Source organism: Eschrichtius robustus, chromosome 6 (assembly GCF_028021215.1).
Source record: "Eschrichtius robustus isolate mEscRob2 chromosome 6, mEscRob2.pri, whole genome shotgun sequence".
Classification (NCBI taxonomy): domain Eukaryota; kingdom Metazoa; phylum Chordata; class Mammalia; order Artiodactyla; family Eschrichtiidae; genus Eschrichtius; species Eschrichtius robustus.
The window spans coordinates 86,940,535-86,958,556 of NC_090829.1; the positions used below are offsets into that span (position 1 = coordinate 86,940,535).

Below are 18,022 nucleotides of genomic sequence, written 5' to 3' on the forward strand. Positions count from 1 at the left end.
GTCTCTAAAGGTACTTTCATTTAACAAGCATATCTTTTCATTTATTTGTTTTCCACCTTTATATCTTTGGTTAAATATCTCTTCATGTCTTTTGCTCATGTTCAGATAACAGTGTTTAACTTGTACTGTTGACTTTTGAGAGTTCTTTGTATATTCTAGACATGAGTACTATGTTGGATATTTTATTTGCAAATATTTTCTCCTAGTCTGTGGCTTGTCTTTTTATTCCCTTAACAGGATCTTTTTCAGAGCAAAAGTTTTTAATTATGTTGAAGACAATTTATTGATTTTTTTTCCCTATGAATCTTGTTTTTGGTATCAGGTCTAAGAACTCTGCCTAGCCATAGGTTCCAAAGATTTTCTCCTATTTCTCTTCTAAAGGTTTTATAGTTTTACATTTTACATTTAAGTCTGTGATCCATTTTGGTGTTCATTTTTGTGTAAGATGTGTAAATGTGGGATTTAGATGTAATTTCAGCTTTTTTTTTTTTTTTTTTGCCTGTGGATGACTAATTACTCTAACACCACTTGTTGAAATGGCTCTCTTTCCTCCATTGAATTGCTTTTGCACCTTTGTCAAAAATTATTTAGGCATATTTGTGTGGGTCTATTTCTGGGTTCACTTTCTGTTCCATTAATCTATATGTCTATCCCTTTGCCAATACCGTAGTGTCTTGATTACTGTAGCTATATAATAAGTCTTGAAATTGGGTAAACTGATTCCTTTCATCTTATTCTTCTTTTTCAAAATTATTTTAGCCATTCTAGTTACTTTGCCTTTCCATATAAATCACATATTTACCCCAAAAAAATCTTGCTGAAATTCTTTAGGAATTATTTTAATTCTGTATATCAGTTTGGGGAGAATTGGTGTATTTATTATGTTGTCTTCTAATCCATGGATATGGTATGACTCTACATTTACTTAGATCTCCTTTAATTTCATCAGTGTTTTGTTGTTTTCAATATAAAAGTCCTATATATATCTTGTTAGATTTACACACAGATATTTCACTTTTGGGGCCAATTGTAAATGGTATTGTTTTTAATTTTGATACCTATGTGTTCATGGTATAGAAGTAAAATTGTATTTTGTAGGTTTATCTGGTATTCTGTAACCTTGCTGAACTGTCATATTAGTTCCGAGAATATTTTTGTAGGTTCTGTGGGATTTTCTGTGTAGACAATCATGTAATCTGTTAATAGAGACAGTTTTATTTCTTCTTATCCTATCTGTTTGCCTCTTCTTTTCTTTTCCTTTCCTACTGCACTGGCTAAGACTTCCAGTACCATGTTGAAATAGCATAGGGAGAGCTGGTGTCCACAACTTGTTCCTGATCTTAGGGGAGAAGCATTCAGTACTGATGGTGTAACTTTTCATTCTTTTATTTCAATCTGCTTATATAGCTACATTTGACTTTAGTGTCTTTTTGACAGCATATAGTTGGGTTATGTTTTTAAACCCACTCTGTCAATCTCAGTTCTTCACTGGGTGTATTTAGACCATTTACACTTAATGTAATTATCAATGCTTAGGGCTTATATCTGCTATTTTATATCTTGTTTTCTATTCTCTATTTTTCATTTTTCTTCTTTTTCTTGCTTTCCTGTGGTTACTTGAATATTTTAGAGTTCCAATACGATTAATCTGTAATGTTTTTGAGTGCATCACTTTGTGTAGCTTTTTAGTGTTTGCTCTAGGTATTATATTATGAATACATGACTAATCACAGTCTGCTAGTGTTGACATTTTATCAGCTTGACTGAAGTATGGAAACCTTACCTGCCTTTATGTCCCTTTACCCACCCTTCCTCATTTCCCTTGTTTGTAATATAATTGTATAAATATTTCTTCCATGTACATTTTAGAACCATATCAGACAGTTACTGTTTTTTCTTCAGTCGTCAAACATAAATTAGACAATAGTAGAAGAAAAGTGTATTTGCCCATTTTTTTACTATTAACATCATAATTTCTTCCTTCTTGAGGTTCCAAGATTCCTTCTATCATTTTATTTCTGTTCAGAGAGCTTCCTCTAGCCATTCTTTTAGAGTAGGCATGCTGGTAACAAATTCGCTTAGTTTTATTTGATCTAAGAATGGCTTGATTTCCCCTTTATTTCTGAAGGATATTCTTACTGTACGTAGAATTCTGTGTTTATTGTTCTTTTTTTCAAAACATGAAAAATTCCTGCTGGCCTCCATGCTTTCTTATGATCAATCTGCTGACATTCAAATTGTTTTCCCCATAAATATAAGGTGTTATTTTTCCCTTGCTGCTCTCAATATATTTTCTTTTAGTTTTCAGAAGTTTGATGTATCTTGGTATGTCTTTGAATTTTTTTTTTTTTTTTTTTTGGAATTTATTAAACTTCTTGAATCTGTATACTGTGTCTCTCGCCAAATTTGGGAGGGTTTTCAGCCATTATTTCTTATAGTTAGTTTGAAGACCTGTCCTTTTTTTTCCTTTCCTTCTGGGACTCCAATGAGACAAATATTAGATCCCTGAGACTCTTCTTTCTGTTGTTGTTGTTGTTGTTTGTTTGTTGTTGTTTGTTTGTTTCTAGTATCTTTTCTTTCTGCTGTTCAGATTGGGTAATTTCTATTCTATCTTCAAGTTAATTGATTCTTTCCTCTGTCTCCTCCATTTTGATTTTGAGCCCATCTATTACGTTTTTTGTTTTTTTTTTTTTTTTTGGTTATTATGTTTTTCAGTTCTTTTAAAGATTCTGTTTGGTTCTTTGTTATCCTCCATTTATTTCTGAGACTTTCTATTTTTTCATTTGTTTCAAGCATCTTCCTAATGATTTTTTGAAGAACTTTATGATGGCTGCTTTGAAAACTTGTCAGATTATTCTAACATCTCTGTCATCTTGGGTTTGGTATCTGGTAATTGTCTTTTCTCATTCAAGTTGAGGTCATCCTGATTCTTGGTATGTCAGATTATTTTTTATTGAAATCTGGACATTTGGGGTATTATGAGACTCTGGATGTTATTTATACATTCTGTTTTAGCTGGCTTTCTCTGATTTCAGCAGGATAAGGAGGCGTGCCATCTTATTATGAGTATAGAAGTCCAGGTTACCCATTCTTCTCCAGTTGACACCTTAGGAAGGAAGGGGCTACTCGCTGGTCAAAAGTTGGTGTTCCAGATTCCACTAGGCTCTCACTAATACCACTTTGCTCTCCAGTTGACCTCCACTGTTACTGTGGAGCATGGTGAAAATCATTACTCTCCACTAGGGCTCCTCACACACAACTGCAGCAGGGAGGGGGAGGGGTAGATCACCTTGTTACTGCTAGGCAGGAGTGGAAGTCCAGATTCCCTTTGGGGTCTCCACTGACACTGTGGTAGGGAGGTTTGTTCCACACACTGGTGATGAAAGTCCTGGTTCCCAGGACTCACTTTCTCTAACACCACTCTGTTGGGGTTGCGTTGCCTTGTTAAAGCCTGGTGATGGAGGAAGTTTAGACTCCCCACTTGGCCTTTGCTGGCATGGGTGGAAGTAGCACCACATTTTTTTTTTCTGTGGTATTGGCTGGAGTAGAGAGTTTAGTGTCTACAAGTTTTTTCTCTCGCCATTCTGTTCTTTTCTTGATGCTTTAGCTAGAGAGAGCAGGATTTTGTTGGGCTTTTGTTGTCTAAACACACTGGTGTTTCTGAGTTACTGTTTTCTTTCTTTTTTTTAATTGAAGCATAGTTGACTTACAATGTTGTGTTGATTTCTGCTGCATAGCAAAGTGATTCAGTTATACATATATACACATTCTTTTTATATTTTGAGACATTATGGTTTATCACAAGATATTGAATATAGTTCCCTGTGCTATAAAGTAGGACCTTGTTGTTTATCCATTCTATATATAATAGTTTGCATCTGCTAACACCAAACTCCCTATCCATCCCTCCCCCATGTCCCCTCCCTTTTGACAACCACAAGTCTGTTCTCTATGTCTGTGAGTATGTTTCTGTTTCATAGATAGGTTCATTTGTGTCATATTCTAGATTCCACTTCTAAGGGATACCTTACGGTATTTGTCTTTCTCTTTCTGACTTAACTTCACTTAGTATGATAATTTCTAAGTCCACCCATGTTGCTGCAAATGGCATTATTTCATTCTTTTTATGGCTGAGTAGTATTCCGTTGTGTATGTGTACCACATCGTCTTTATCCATTAATCTGTCAATGGACATTTAGGTTGTTTCCATGTCTTGGCTATTGTGAATGGTGCTGCTATGAACATAGAGGTGCATGTATCTTTTTGAATTATATTTTGTCCAAATATATGTCTAGGAGTGGGGTTGACAGATCATATGACATGAGTTACTGTTTTCTTTAGCTCCATGTCTGAGATATACAAGGCAAAAACAAAACCCAGAGAACTTGCCGTCATATACTTCCTTGGGTCCCAAGGTCTTTTGTGGCCTACCTCCTTTTCACCTTTCAGAATCTTCTTATATTTGTTTTATATATAATGTCCAGGGTTTTTATTTTCTGCTTGCTGGAAAAAATAGAAAAATGTGGCTCTATTCCATCTTCCTGGAAGTGGAACTCCTCTCAATTGATTTTTCTCATATTTATCTTTAATCTAATGATGTTGCTAAGCTTACTTGGTGTAGTAGCTTTTTTTCAGATTCTTTACAGTAGTTTACAGTAGTACAGTCATCTGGTCTCATGGGAGATGAGCCTTATCTTTCAGCCTGGCCTGAGATCTTCATTGTCTCTTAGACCTTTGGGATTATCCCAGGCATCTTCTTTGTTCTTAATGGCCCCCAATGGCTGAGAGTGTGCCAAGATCCATTTCAATATGTGTATTTTTTTCATTCACCAACGTGTGGGAATCATTCAGCTAGTTTCTGAACTTCTTTCAGAGGTAATTATACCGTGAATAGCTGTAGATTTTGTGTGTCTGTAGGAGATGGTAAGTTCAGGAGCCTCCTACGTCGGCATCTTGGACCAGAATCCCAAACCTGGTGTTGCCTTAGGAGAAGCTACTGAATTCTGCTTCTTCTATGAGCTTTACTTTAGACAGTAGTTACTCAATCATTTGTGAGCTGCTCCACCAAGCTCAGGCATCAGTGGAAATTTAACCTGTGGAGATTTCAAAAGCTTACTAGCTCTTTTTACTGTCTGGCTCACTCTGTCTTGCTCACTCTGCTTCCATCTCCCTTTCTCTCTGTCACACACACATACCCTTCTTTGCATCAGTATCCCTGATGAACATAGATGCAAAAATCCTCAACAAATTTAGTAAACTGAATTCAAGAACATATTAAAAGGATAATATGACATGATCAAGTGGGATTTATTCTAGGGGTGCAAGGATGATTGAACATCCACAAATCAGTGTGACATATCACATTAACAAAAGATAAAAATCATATCATTTCAGTAGCTGCAGAAAAAGCATTGACCAAGTTCAATGTCCATTCATAATAAAAACTCACAGCAAACTGGATATAGCAGGAACATAACTCAACATAACAAAGGCCATATATGACAAGCCCACAGCTAACATTATACTCAGTGGTGAAGAGCTGAAAGCTTTCCCTCTAAGGTCAGGAACAAGACAAGGATACTCACTATTGTTACTTCTATTCAACATAAGAATGAAAGTTCTAGCCAGAGTAGTTAGGCAAGGAAAGAAATAAAAGGCATCCAAAGGAAGAAGTAAAGCCATCTCTGTTTGCAGATGTCATATTATATAAAGAAAACCTTAAAGACTCCACCAAAATACCATTAGAACTAATAAACAAATTCAATAAAGTTGCAGGATACAAAATCAAGACATAAAAATTGGTTATGCTCCTATACACCAATTATGAACTATCAGAAAGAGAAATTAAGAAAGAAATCAAATTTACAACTGCATCAAAAAGAATAAAATACTAAGGAATAAATTTAACCAAGGAGGTAAAATATCTGTACACCAAAAAGTATAAGAACAGTGAGACAGAAATTAAAGAAGACACAAATAAATGGAAAGATATTCTGTGCTTATGGATTAGAAGGCATAGTATTGTTAAAATGTCCATAGCATCTAAAGCAACCTACAGATTCAGTGCCACCCCTATCAAAATGCCAATAGCATTTTCCACAGAAATGGAAAAAAATCCTAAATATTGTACAGAACAACCAAAGACCCCGAATAACCAAAGCAATCTTGAGAAAGAAGATCAAAGCTGGAGGTATCACACTCCCTGATTTCAAAACTATATTACAAAGCTGTAGCAATCAAAATAGTATGGTGTTGGCATAAGAAGAGATATATGGGCTAATAAAATAGAATAGAGAGCTCAGAAATAAACCCATGCATATATGGTCAATTTATGACAAAGGAGCCAAGAATATGCAATGAGGAAAGGAGAGTCTCTTCAATAAATGGGGCTGGGAAAACTGGACCACTATCTCACACCATACAAAAAAATAAACTTAAAATGGATTAAAGACTTGAACGTAAGACCTGAAACCATAAAACTCTAGAAAAAAAATAGGTGGTAAGCTCCATGACATCAGTCTTGCAATGATTTTTTTTGGATTTAACATCGAAAACAAAGGCAATAAAAACAAAAAATAAATAACTGTACTACATTAAACTAAAAAGCTTCTGTACATCAAAGGAAACCATCAACAAAATGAAAAGGCAACTCAGAATGGGAGAAAATATTTGCAATCATATATCTGTTAAGGAGTTAATATCCAAAATGTATAAAGAACTCATACAACTCAATAGCAAATAAAATAAAATAAAAATGGATAGAGGAACTGAATAGACATTTTTCCAAAGAAGGCATACAGATGGCCAACAGGTATGTGAAAGTGTTCAGCATCACTAATCATCAGGGAAATGAGAATCAAACCCACAATGAGATACCATTTCACACCTGTTAGAATGTCTGTCATCAAAAGGACAAGAGATAACAAGTGTTGGTGAGGATGTGGAGAAAAGAGAATCCTTGTGCACTGTTGGTGGGAACATAAGTTGGCATAGCCACTATGGAAAACAGTGTGGGGATTCCTCAAAAAATTAAAAATAGAACTACCATATAATCCAGCAATTCCACTCCTGGTTATATATACAAGGGAGATAAAGTCATTATCTCAAAGAGATATCTGTACCCCCATATTCATTGTATTTGTAATAGCCAAGACAGGAAAACAGCCTAAATCTCCACTGATGGATGAATGGATTAAAAAAAGTTGTGGCACATATATACTGTACAACAGAATATTATTCAGCTATAAAAAAAGAAAGCAGCCCTGCCATTTGTGACAACACAAATGGATCTTGAGGACATTATACTAAGTGAAACAAATTTGACAGAGAAAGATAAATACTATATGATCTCACTTGTATGTGGAATCTAAAAAAATCTGATCTTATTGAAACAGAACAGATTGGTGGTTGCTAGAGGCAAGGGGTGTTGGGGGGGGGGGATGGGGGAAATGGGTAAAAGTGGTCAAAAATACAAACTTGCAGTTATAAGATAAATAAGTTCTGGGAATGTAACATACTGCATGGTGACTATTAACAATACCGTTTTGTGTATTTGAGCTGAGAGAGTCAATCTTAAGAATTCTCAGCATAAGGAAAAAATTGTAACAGTGTGTGGTGATAGATGTTAACTAAATTTATTGTGGTAAATGTTTTGCAATATATACACATATCAAATCATTATGTTGTGTACCTTAAACTAATACAATATTGTATGTCAATTACATCTCAATGAAACAGAAAAATAAAATAGACTTTTGATATTTTCAAAAAATAGTTTGCTGGATTTGATTTGCTAGTAATTTGTTAAGGACTTTTGTATCTTATTAACGAAGAATATTGTTCTCTAGTTTTATTTTTATGCAATGTCTTCTCTGGGTTGTTATCAGGATAACAGTGGTTTCATAAAAAGAGTTGAAGTTTTTCTTTTCTATTTTCTGAAAGACTTTGTTTAGACTTGGTATTATTTCTTCCTTAAATATTTGATAAGATTTATCAGTAAAGCCATCTGGACCTGGAGTATTCTTTGAAGGAAGGTTATAAATTATAAACTCAAAATTTAAATTATTACAGTGCTATTCAGATCTTCCATTTCTTCTTGGGTCAGTTTTGGTAATTTGTGTCTTTCAAGGAATTTGTGCATTTCATCTAGGTTATCAGATTTATTGGCATAATATAGTTCATACAATACTATTCCCTTATTATTTTAACTTCTGTAGTATCTGTTGTGTTGTCCTCCTTTATTTTTGACATAGTTAATTTGTATCTTCTCTCTTTCTTGATCATTCCAGCAAGAGGTTTATCAATTTTATTAATTTTTTTTAAGCAACTAGCTTTTGGTTATAGATTTTTAAAAAAATATTGTTTGTCTGATTTCTATGTCATTGATTTCTGTTCTATATCATTTCCTTCATTCTAGTTTAATTGGGTTTACTTAACTCTTTTTTTTCTTGTTGAGGTTTAAGTTTAAGGTGTAAACTTTGATTTTATACTTTTCTTCTAATGTAAGTATTTAAAGTAAAATTTTCCCTCTAAGCCCTGAGCTGCATTCCACTAGTTTTGATATATTTTCATTATTATTCAGTCCAAAATATCTTCTAGTATCCCTTGTGATTTCTTCCTTGACTTGTGGTTTATTTTAAAATGTGCTGTTTAGTTTCCAAATATTTTGAGGTTTTAAAAAATATCTTTCTGTTTGATTTCTAATTTAATTTTTTGTGGTCATAGAAAATAGTCTGTGTGATTGAAATTCTTTTAAATTTATTGGGAATTGTATAGGCCTGCATATAGTCTCTTAGTTAAAGTTCAATGTGCGCTTGAAAAAGAGTGTGTATTCTTGTATTCTTGGGTGTACTGTTCCATACGTGTCAATGAGGACAAGGTGATTGATAATATTGTCTAAATCTTCTGTTTCTCCTACTTTGAAGGCATGACTCTTTTGGGGTTTCTACTGAATGTCTTCTACATTTAACAAGGTCTCTCTAGCTGGTGGGATCATAAGCGAGTCCCAGCCATGTGTAAACTATGAGCATTAGTTGTCTTACAGCTTCCCAGTACTTGACTTTCCCCAGATGTTCTTTGTTCACCTTCATGGTGTTTCCCATTACAAGTGTACAAATTAATACTCAGCCAAAAACTCAAGAGAGCCCTATATAGATTTCTTTGTGGAGCTCTGATAGTCTTCTCCACAAAATTCTAGCCATTCTGGCCTCTGTGAAATCTGATTTCTGGGATTCCAACCCTACTCCATAGTATAATTTCCTCCATGCAGAGGAAAGACAGTAAGGATTACTTATTTTGTTTCACTTTTCTCAGGAATTACAGTCCTGTGCTGCTTATCATTCAATGTCTGAACATAGTTGTTTTATATATTTTTGTTCAGTTCTAGTTATTTGTAGCATGAGGATAATTATGGGCTGTGTTTCTCTCACATGGCAAGAGCAGAAGTATTTTGTTTCTTCCTTTCTTTCCTTTCCTTTTTTTCTATCCCTTTCCTTTCATTAAAAATATTAATCTTTCCTTTTAGTGCTGTTATACACAAAGGAACAATTGTCAGTTAATACATTAGATGGCATGTGTTTCCTCTGCTATACGTATGGTTTGCTTTCCCCTAAAGGGCTGACTGAAGCTATATGCTCATGTTGACTGACAGGCTTCACTTTAAAGAATTAGGTAGGTTAGGGTCTCCCAATGAAGATCCCCTCCAGTGGGGTGCCAACCCATAACATAGCTACCTTAGTATTTCCCAAGCAGAGAGGTCAGTTTCTGTAGAGATTAGTTCTTCAGTTTTAGTTTACGTATAAGGTTGCTACTGCCTTGCATGTGTGTAGATGGGAAAGCTAGGAGGGCTCAACTGGTTCAGGCATTCCTTTTCAATCCTCTAATTAATTTTGCCAAATAATGTCTAGCATTCCATTCCCTGCTCCATACCTGCTCCATCTTTGCTTGGAGCCTCCTAGGAACTCTATCAAGAAGACCCAATCCAATTCTTTTTATAGCCTTCTCCTGGGGGTATCTGGGACTAGAGTTTTCATTGGTCTGGTTTATCCATTAATACAATTTCATCTTCTTTCTGTCTTCTAGAAATGTATCTCTATCACTAGTTTGCTCATGGTTTTCTACCCCATTCTCAGCTTTCCTAGTGATTTACTTCCTTTGACACCCCACAATGCCATTTCCATGGAATGTGGGAAAAGAGAGGGAGGTAAATACATATATACTCGTGCTATCATTTTGAATTATGTGCCTTTTTTTGAAAATGTTATGACAGTCGCTTATGTTTTTTTTTAAAACTTTAACATTTTAGTGATTAAAAAAAGAAACAACAACAACAAACCTGTATCCAAAGCGTAATTTCTATTGAGGGAATAAATAACAATGTTGATCTAAATTACTTTGAAGTTAACCAAAGCCTAAGAATGATTCAGATTATTTCAGCGCCATCTAGTTGATTATTTTTTATTTATTACTTATTATTTTGCTTGAGCTGCTTTAAAAATAGTCATTAACATTAAAAAAATTCTTGGGCTCTATAGAAAAAGGTAGCACCACAGACTCAGCATTATGCTTTTGCTTCATGATTAAATTTGATTATATGCCTAAAGTAGACAAATTAGAGTTTATTGTTATGTTTATGGCTGAGTTTTCTGTTTTTCTGATAGGTACAAGAGTAAACCTGATGATGACTATGAAGATCCCAAAGATGTTCAAGCCATCAAAGAGGCCCAGTTGTATATGGGAGACTTCAATTTGAAGACAGCCCCAGACTATAAGATACCTGAACACATGAGAATAAATGCTGCCAAGAAGAAAGAGGAACTGGGATACCTCGACTCTATGGTACTTCCCCATAGCTTTCATGACAATGAGGCACACACCCTGGTTTTGTTTTGTTTTGTTTTTTTATTGAATTCTGCTGAAACCACCCATTTTGTTAGCTAGTCCATAAAGATATATAGTCATAGAAATTTTGAATTGGAAAAGGCCTTCATGATTATCTAGAATAATGCCCCTTTATACAAATGAGGAAATTGAGTCCCAAAGATAAGAGATTTATTCATGACTAGTTAACATGGCAGAACCAGCCTTCAAATTAATTACTTGGTTCAATACCAGTTTCATGAGTGAAGGCATTATATTTTAAGAACTTTGAATCTCTGAAATTCAAACACATCCTTGTTGGCTATTGTTTTTGGCTGCTGTGGACCACCAAGACTTAGGAAAATAGACCATTGTATTTAGCCTTTGTTTGAAGGACTTCCAAACTATTGCAGGTGACTCAATACTGAACAATTAATATATTCCTTTTTGATTCTCTCTGCATTTCCCCAAACTGCTTCTAATCATCCTGATTTCTCATACCTGTTTTCATCCTAAAGTTTCCTCTCCCTGTCATAGTAATTCCTTGCTTTGAATTGACAAGTGACTTTTCACACTTAGAGGCTCAGAAGGCATCTGAGCTACCATTTTGAGGAGAATTTTGTATACGGCCACCTAGTATGGCTGTGCAGGTTGCCCATTTCAAGGCATCACATTGAAAAGAGTGCCAATCATACCACAGATATAGCATGTTTGAATATTTTATAATTTTCTGACAATGGAAGTGTAAAGTGTCTTGAGGAAGGAGTGTCTTTTTCTATTTCACCAAAGATGCTGTACATGCCAGCACTACAAAGATCCTGGTATGGCAATTCACAGCCACAAGTAAATTTTCATAGCTCATGCCTATAACTTTCTGATCAAATGGACATTTTGAACATTTTATTAGTGACCGTTTGGATTGTTTTTCTAGCTGTTTGTCTAAGGCAATTCTTGTTTCAACTATCATGTTTCATCCATTGTCATAGAGAAATGTTCTTTTGATCACAATTTGCCAGTCATCCCACCTGAACTTTCATAGTCCAGGTAGAGGTGATGGACAGGTGTGATGTCTTGAATGGAACTGCATTGTACTGAAATCTATTTTATTAAAATGACAGCATTAAATAATGCAGAGCACACAATTCTACCGGTCAGAAGATCAGAGTTCCGTTCCAATCTCTGCCACTTAATAGTTATATGAACTTGGCTAGTCATGTAAACCTCCCTAAGCCTCAGTTGTATTGTCTGTTTAAAAAAAAAAAGGTATTACTACCAATGAACAACAGTAAGACAAGACATGTCTAGACTTCTTCATAGGGTTAAAGTAATGGTCAAAGTCAATAAACAGTCATTCTTATCATGGTTAAATTCAAAGTCACTGAAAAGTATCAAGCATTTTAGAAGTCGTGTATTATACATTCCTCCCCGCCCCGCCCGCCTCCTCCTCCCCCCGCCACCTCCCCTGTCCGTGGCTAGTGTTTAGGTGTGTGGTATTTGGAAAATTAGAAAGAGAGGCTTGGTATGTAAATTGGGCTCCTGAAAGAGGTAGGCCTTACAGCCACCAGGCTGGTTCGGGTTTGTTCTCTGCTTAATTCTCGGTCCTCCAGGTACTTCAGAAGTGGTCCCCCACTCACCCAAGGGCTGGATTTTGAGTTTAAACCCTAATGCTTTAAAGGTTTGTTCTTAAGTATGTAAAACATCTCCTCTATTTTGTTACAGTAGACAGTAAATATACAGGTAAGTTTTGTAAGACGACTTGAAGAAATGCCTTTCGATCTTTTATTTTTCTTAACCTGTATATTTATGCAAAGTTACTCTTAACAGCCTTTGGGCCATCTAGTTGCCTAACTGCACACCAGGAGCAGGGTTGCATGTGACTGGAGGCTCTGGTCAGGGCATTTAGGAAACACAGCCTGGGGAGAGAGCTGGCAGTGAGGGAGCAGTGGGCCTGTTTGGCACCTGTGACTGGAGGCAGGGGCATAGCTGGGCTCGGATGAGTGGAGAAGGAACCAAGGAAGAGTCCAGGAACCTCTTAGTGTGACGTGGTACTGGAATTCAGGATCGTGACCTTGCCTGCACAAGGAGTAATAGAAAGAATGTGGCCAAAATACAGAATGACAACAGGCTAAAGTGGCCTGAGGTGGGCAACCCTAAGCGAGTCTACGCCAATAGGATTTGAGTTTTCATCAGGGAAGGACGGTTACTGTGTGTTCCTGACCAAAGAATGGCCTTCCCCTCCCTGGGATCTGGCTGAGTACAGGGCTCAGGAAGGACTTCCATTGAGTGGTGGAAGGAGGATGGGGGAACTCAGCCCTACAAGCCAGCTGGGGGACACCAGAGGTCACATCCAGACCATCTTCCCCTTATGGAGAGGTGAAATGGGGAAAAGCCTTAAAACTACAGAAAATAACTTAGTAGTGAACAGGAATGATCAGATACATTTTTATCTTGAATTTTTGCTAGGCATTCCAGTCAAGGGACAAAAGCAAATTGTATTTCAAGCTGCCCTTTGTGAGCAGGTTGTCATTTTGCTTTCTTCCTGTTCTTTTTATCAGGCCTATGCAAAGAAAATGCACATGAACAAGTGCATTGTCTCTCTTCGAGACCTTAAAGTGGCTGTCATCGAGGAAATACAGTGCCTGGTGCAAGAACTGAAGAACATTCAGTCGACTCTTCACGTATCCAAGCACATCCCCATTCCCCAAATCCCTCAGATATACCCAGAAGAAGTTCCAGAAAAGAGATTTCAGTATGATGAGGAAACCCTCCTAGCTTTTAAGCGACAGCAGATGAAAAATCAGGCTGAAACGGCCCCTCAAGTGGAACAGGCAGCGTCTGCAGGCTCAGCTCGAAGCTTCCTCAGACTCTCTTCTGGAAAGGATGGGGATTTGACGGCACGTGATTCATTGTCTAGATCATCAAAAGCGTCAGTATTCAATCTAGATATTCCAAAGTTCATGGAATTTGAAAGAACAGATCCAACTGAAGTGGAGCTGGAGATTATGAAGAGGGATGAGATTAAACACTTGTACATGCAACAGTATTTGATCAACAGGGTAAGAAATGAGACTGCTTATTTAAAGCTGAAAGAGAGAGGAGCAGGATAATTAAAATTAAATTATAATTTAATTAAAAATAATTAAAATTATTTTTAATTTCTCTACATTAATCTTCCCCAAACCCTGACCAGCCCACAACTCACTGATGGCTTGGCTTTCTCCCCATCCCTGGTCTTCTGAAAATCATTGTGCTCTGCCCAGAACTTTGGAGCTTTTTTCTTTTTGGAAAGCTAAGAATTAAGGGCAAATCCATGTTAATTGGTATCTAACTAAAGTCATGGTAAAGCAGAAGTGATGGCTCAGCCTTCAGATGACGGATGGAGCATAACTAAAAACCTTCCAGTGAAAATGGGGCTCCCTCTGCTTTTCACCCCCTGCTCTTTCTCTAATGTGTGATTTGCCCCATTAGTGAGAGTGTTCATGGTAACGACTAGCTCCAGAATTGTTCTGGAGCTGGAATGGCAAATATTTGTATTTGTAGGAAAATCAGGACCAGGCTGGGGCCAGTTGTGTGCAGGAGGTGCTCTGAATATGGAAGGAAAAGGTCCTTTCCTGGATGGAAGTTCCCTCCTGCCAGCCGTATAGAGTCCCCTTCCTCAGTGTGTCTGAAAGCAGCACCTATTACTCCCCAACCTTATTCTTCACCCATTATCTCTACTTCTTCCAGTGCTGTTTTCTCACTCTTCCTGTTTCTCCCCACTTACCACCCCACTTCTGAGTTTCATATCTGTGCTTTTTTCTTTGCTATTTCCTTCTACCTACAATAACTTCTTCCAAAGTTGTCATCATTCAAAACTCAACTCACTTCCAAACCCTCTCCAGAATCTTCTGCCCACACTGCATACTCTCCTTTCTTCTAAATTCCATTTGCACTTATAATCAGCACCTTAGGTTTTGTACTTATTTTTCTTGCTGTTTTATATGTGTTAGTTTTGTCTTACAAATTATACAATTTTTAATTGAAGTATAGTTGATGTACAATATTACATGTTACACATGAATAATATAGTGATCTATAATTTTTAAAGGTTATACTCCATTTGTAGTTATTATAAAATATGCTGTGTTGTACAATATATCATTGTAGCTTATTTTTTTTTTAACATCTTTATTGGAGTATAATTGCTTTACAATGGTGTGTTAGTTCATTGTAGCTTATTTTATACATAATAGTTTGTACCTGTTAATCCCCTACCCTTATATTGTTCCTCCCTCCTTCCCTCTCCCCACTGGTAACCACTAGTTTGTCCTCTATATCTGTGAGTCTGTTTCTTTTTTGTTATATTCACTAGTTTGTTTTATTTTTTTTAGATTCCACATATGACTGCTAACATATAATATTTGTCTTAACCTGGATGACTTATTTCACTACCCCAAATATCCCCCAGGTCGATCCATGTTGTTGCAAATGGCAAATTTTCATTCTTTTTTATGGCTGAGTAATATTCCATTGTATATATGTACCACATCTTTTTCCATTCATCTGTTGATGGACACTTAGGTTGCTTCCATATCTTCGCAATATCTTGTAAATAATGCTGCTATGAACATTGGGGTGCACATATCTTTTTGAATTAGTGTTTTTGGTTTTTCTGGATATATACCCAGGAGTGGAATTGCTGGGTCATATGGTAGTTCTATTTTTAGTTTTTTAAGAAACCTCCCTACTGTTTTCCACAGGGCTACACCAATTTACGTTCCTAACAACAGTGTGTGAGTGTTCCCTTTTCTCCACATTCTCGCCAAAATCTGTTATTTGTGTGTGTGTGTGTGTGTGTTTTAATGATAGCCATTCTGACAGGTGTGAGATGATTATCTCATTGTGGTTTTGATTTGCATTTCCCTAATGATTGGCTATGTTGAGCATCTTTTCATGTTCCTTTTGGCCACCTGCATTTCTTCTTTGGAAAAATGTCTATTCAGGTCTTCTGCCCATTTTTTGATCAGATTGTTTGTTTGATTGTTTGTTGAATTGTATCAGCTGTTTATATATGTTGGATATTAACCCCTTGTCAGTCATATCACTTGCCAATATTTTCTCCCATTCAGTAGGTTGTCTTTTCATTTTGTTGATGGTTTCCTTTGCTGTCTGAAAGCTTTTAAGTTTAATTAGGCCCCATTTGTTTATTTTTGCTTTTGTTTGCTTTAGGAGACAGATCCAAAAAAATATTGCTACGATTTATGTCAAAGAATGTTCTGCTTATGTTTTCCTCCAAGAATTTTATGGTTTCCCAGTCTTACATTTAGGTCTTTAATCCATTTTGAGTTTATTTTTGTGTATGGTGTTAGAAGATATTCTAAGTTTATTCTTTTACATGTAGCTGTCCTGTTTTCCCAGAACCACTTATTGAAGGGGCTGTCTTTTCTCCATTGTATATTTTTGCCTCCTATGTCATAGATTAATTTACCATAGGTGCATGAGTTTATTTCTGGGCTCTCTATTCTGTTTCACTGCTTGATGTGTCTGTTTTTGTGCCAGTATCATACTGTTTTGATCATTGTAGCTTTGTAGTATGGTCTTGAAGTCAAGGAGCATAATTCCTCCAGCTCCGTTTTTCTTACTTGAGATAATTTTGGCTATTTGAGGTCTTTTGTGTTTTCACACAAAAATTTTTTTGTTCTAGTTCTGTGAAAAATGCCATTGGTATTTTGACAGAGATTGCATTGAATCTATAGATTGCCTTGGGTAGTATGGTAATTTTAACAATATTGATTCTTCCAACCCAAGAACACAGTATATCTTTCCGTCTGTTTGTGTGATCTTCAATTTCTTTTATCAGTTTCTTATAGTTTTCCGAGTATAGGTCTTTTACCTCCCTAGGTAGATTTATTTCTAGGTATTTTATTCTCTTTGATGTGATGGGAAATGGGATTGTTTCCTTAATTTCTCTTTCTGCTAGTTCCTTGTTAGTGTATAGAAATGAAACAGATTTCTGTATATTAATTTTGTATCCTGCAACTTTACTAAATTCATTGATGAGCTCTAGTAGTTTTCTGGTGGTGTCTTTAGGATTTTCTGTGTATAGTATCATGTCATCTGCAAACAAGGACAGTTTTGCTTCTTCTTTTCCAATTTGGGTTCCTTTTATTTCTTTTTCTTGTCTGATTGCTGTGGGTAGGACTTCCAATACTATGTTGAATAAAAGTGGCAAGAGTGGGCATCCTTGTCCTCTTCCTGATCTTAGAGGAAATGCTTTTAGCTTTTCACCTTTAACACATTTTTGACCAGAGGCATATTATGGCCACAGGCATTAGTTTCTGCAAAAATCCCCCAGTCAATAATGTGTTAGCTATGGGTTTGTAATATATGGCCTTTATTATGTTGAGGTATGTTCCCTCTATGCTCACTTTCTGGAGAGTTTTTATCGTAAATGGATGTTGAATTTTGTCAAAAGTTTTTCTGCATCTATTGAGATAATCATATGTTTTTTATTTTTCAATTTGTTAATGTGGTGTATCACATTGATTTGTGGATATTGAATTATCCTTGCATCCTTGGAATAAATCCCACTTGATCATACTGTATGATTATTTAATGTATTGTTGGAATTAGTTTGCTAATATTTTGTTAAGGACTTTTGCATGTATGTTCATCAGTGATACTGACCTGTAATGTTCTTTCTTGTGTGATATCTTTGCCTGGTTTTGGTATCAGGGTGATACTGGACTCATAGAATGAGTTTGGAAGTGTTCCTTCCTCTGCAATTTTTTTGGAATAGTTTTAGAAGGATAGCTGTTAACACTTCTCTAAATGTTTGGTAGAATGCATCTGTGAAGCTCTCTGGTCCTGGACTTTTGTTTGTTGGGAGTTTTTAAAATCACTGATTCAATTTCAGTACTGGTAATTGGTCTGTTCATATTTTCTATTTCTTCCTGGTTTCGTTTTGGGAGATTGTACATTTCTAAGAATGTACATTTCTAAGAATTTGTCCATTTCTTCTAGGTTGTCCATTTTGTTGTTATATAGCTGTTGGTATTAGCCTCCTATGACCTTTTGTATTTCTGTGGTGTCAGTTTTAACTTCCCTTTTTCATTTCTGATTTTATTTGTTCGGGCCCTCTCCCTTTTTTTCTTGGTGAGTTTGGATAAAGGTTTATCAATTTTGT

At 36.0% G+C, this 18,022-nt stretch overlaps 1 protein-coding gene across 1 annotated transcript in view; it reads left to right on the plus strand.

Annotated features, from left to right (window-relative positions):
* CFAP44 (cilia and flagella associated protein 44) overlaps positions 1-18,022 on the plus strand; it is a 126,391-nt gene that overhangs the window by 84,134 nt on the left and 24,235 nt on the right. The window contains exons 25-26 of the mRNA XM_068546749.1: positions 10,659-10,836; positions 13,413-13,913. Of these exons, the coding sequence (XP_068402850.1) occupies positions 10,659-10,836; positions 13,413-13,913 (679 nt within the window). The remainder of the gene's footprint in view (positions 1-10,658; positions 10,837-13,412; positions 13,914-18,022) is intronic.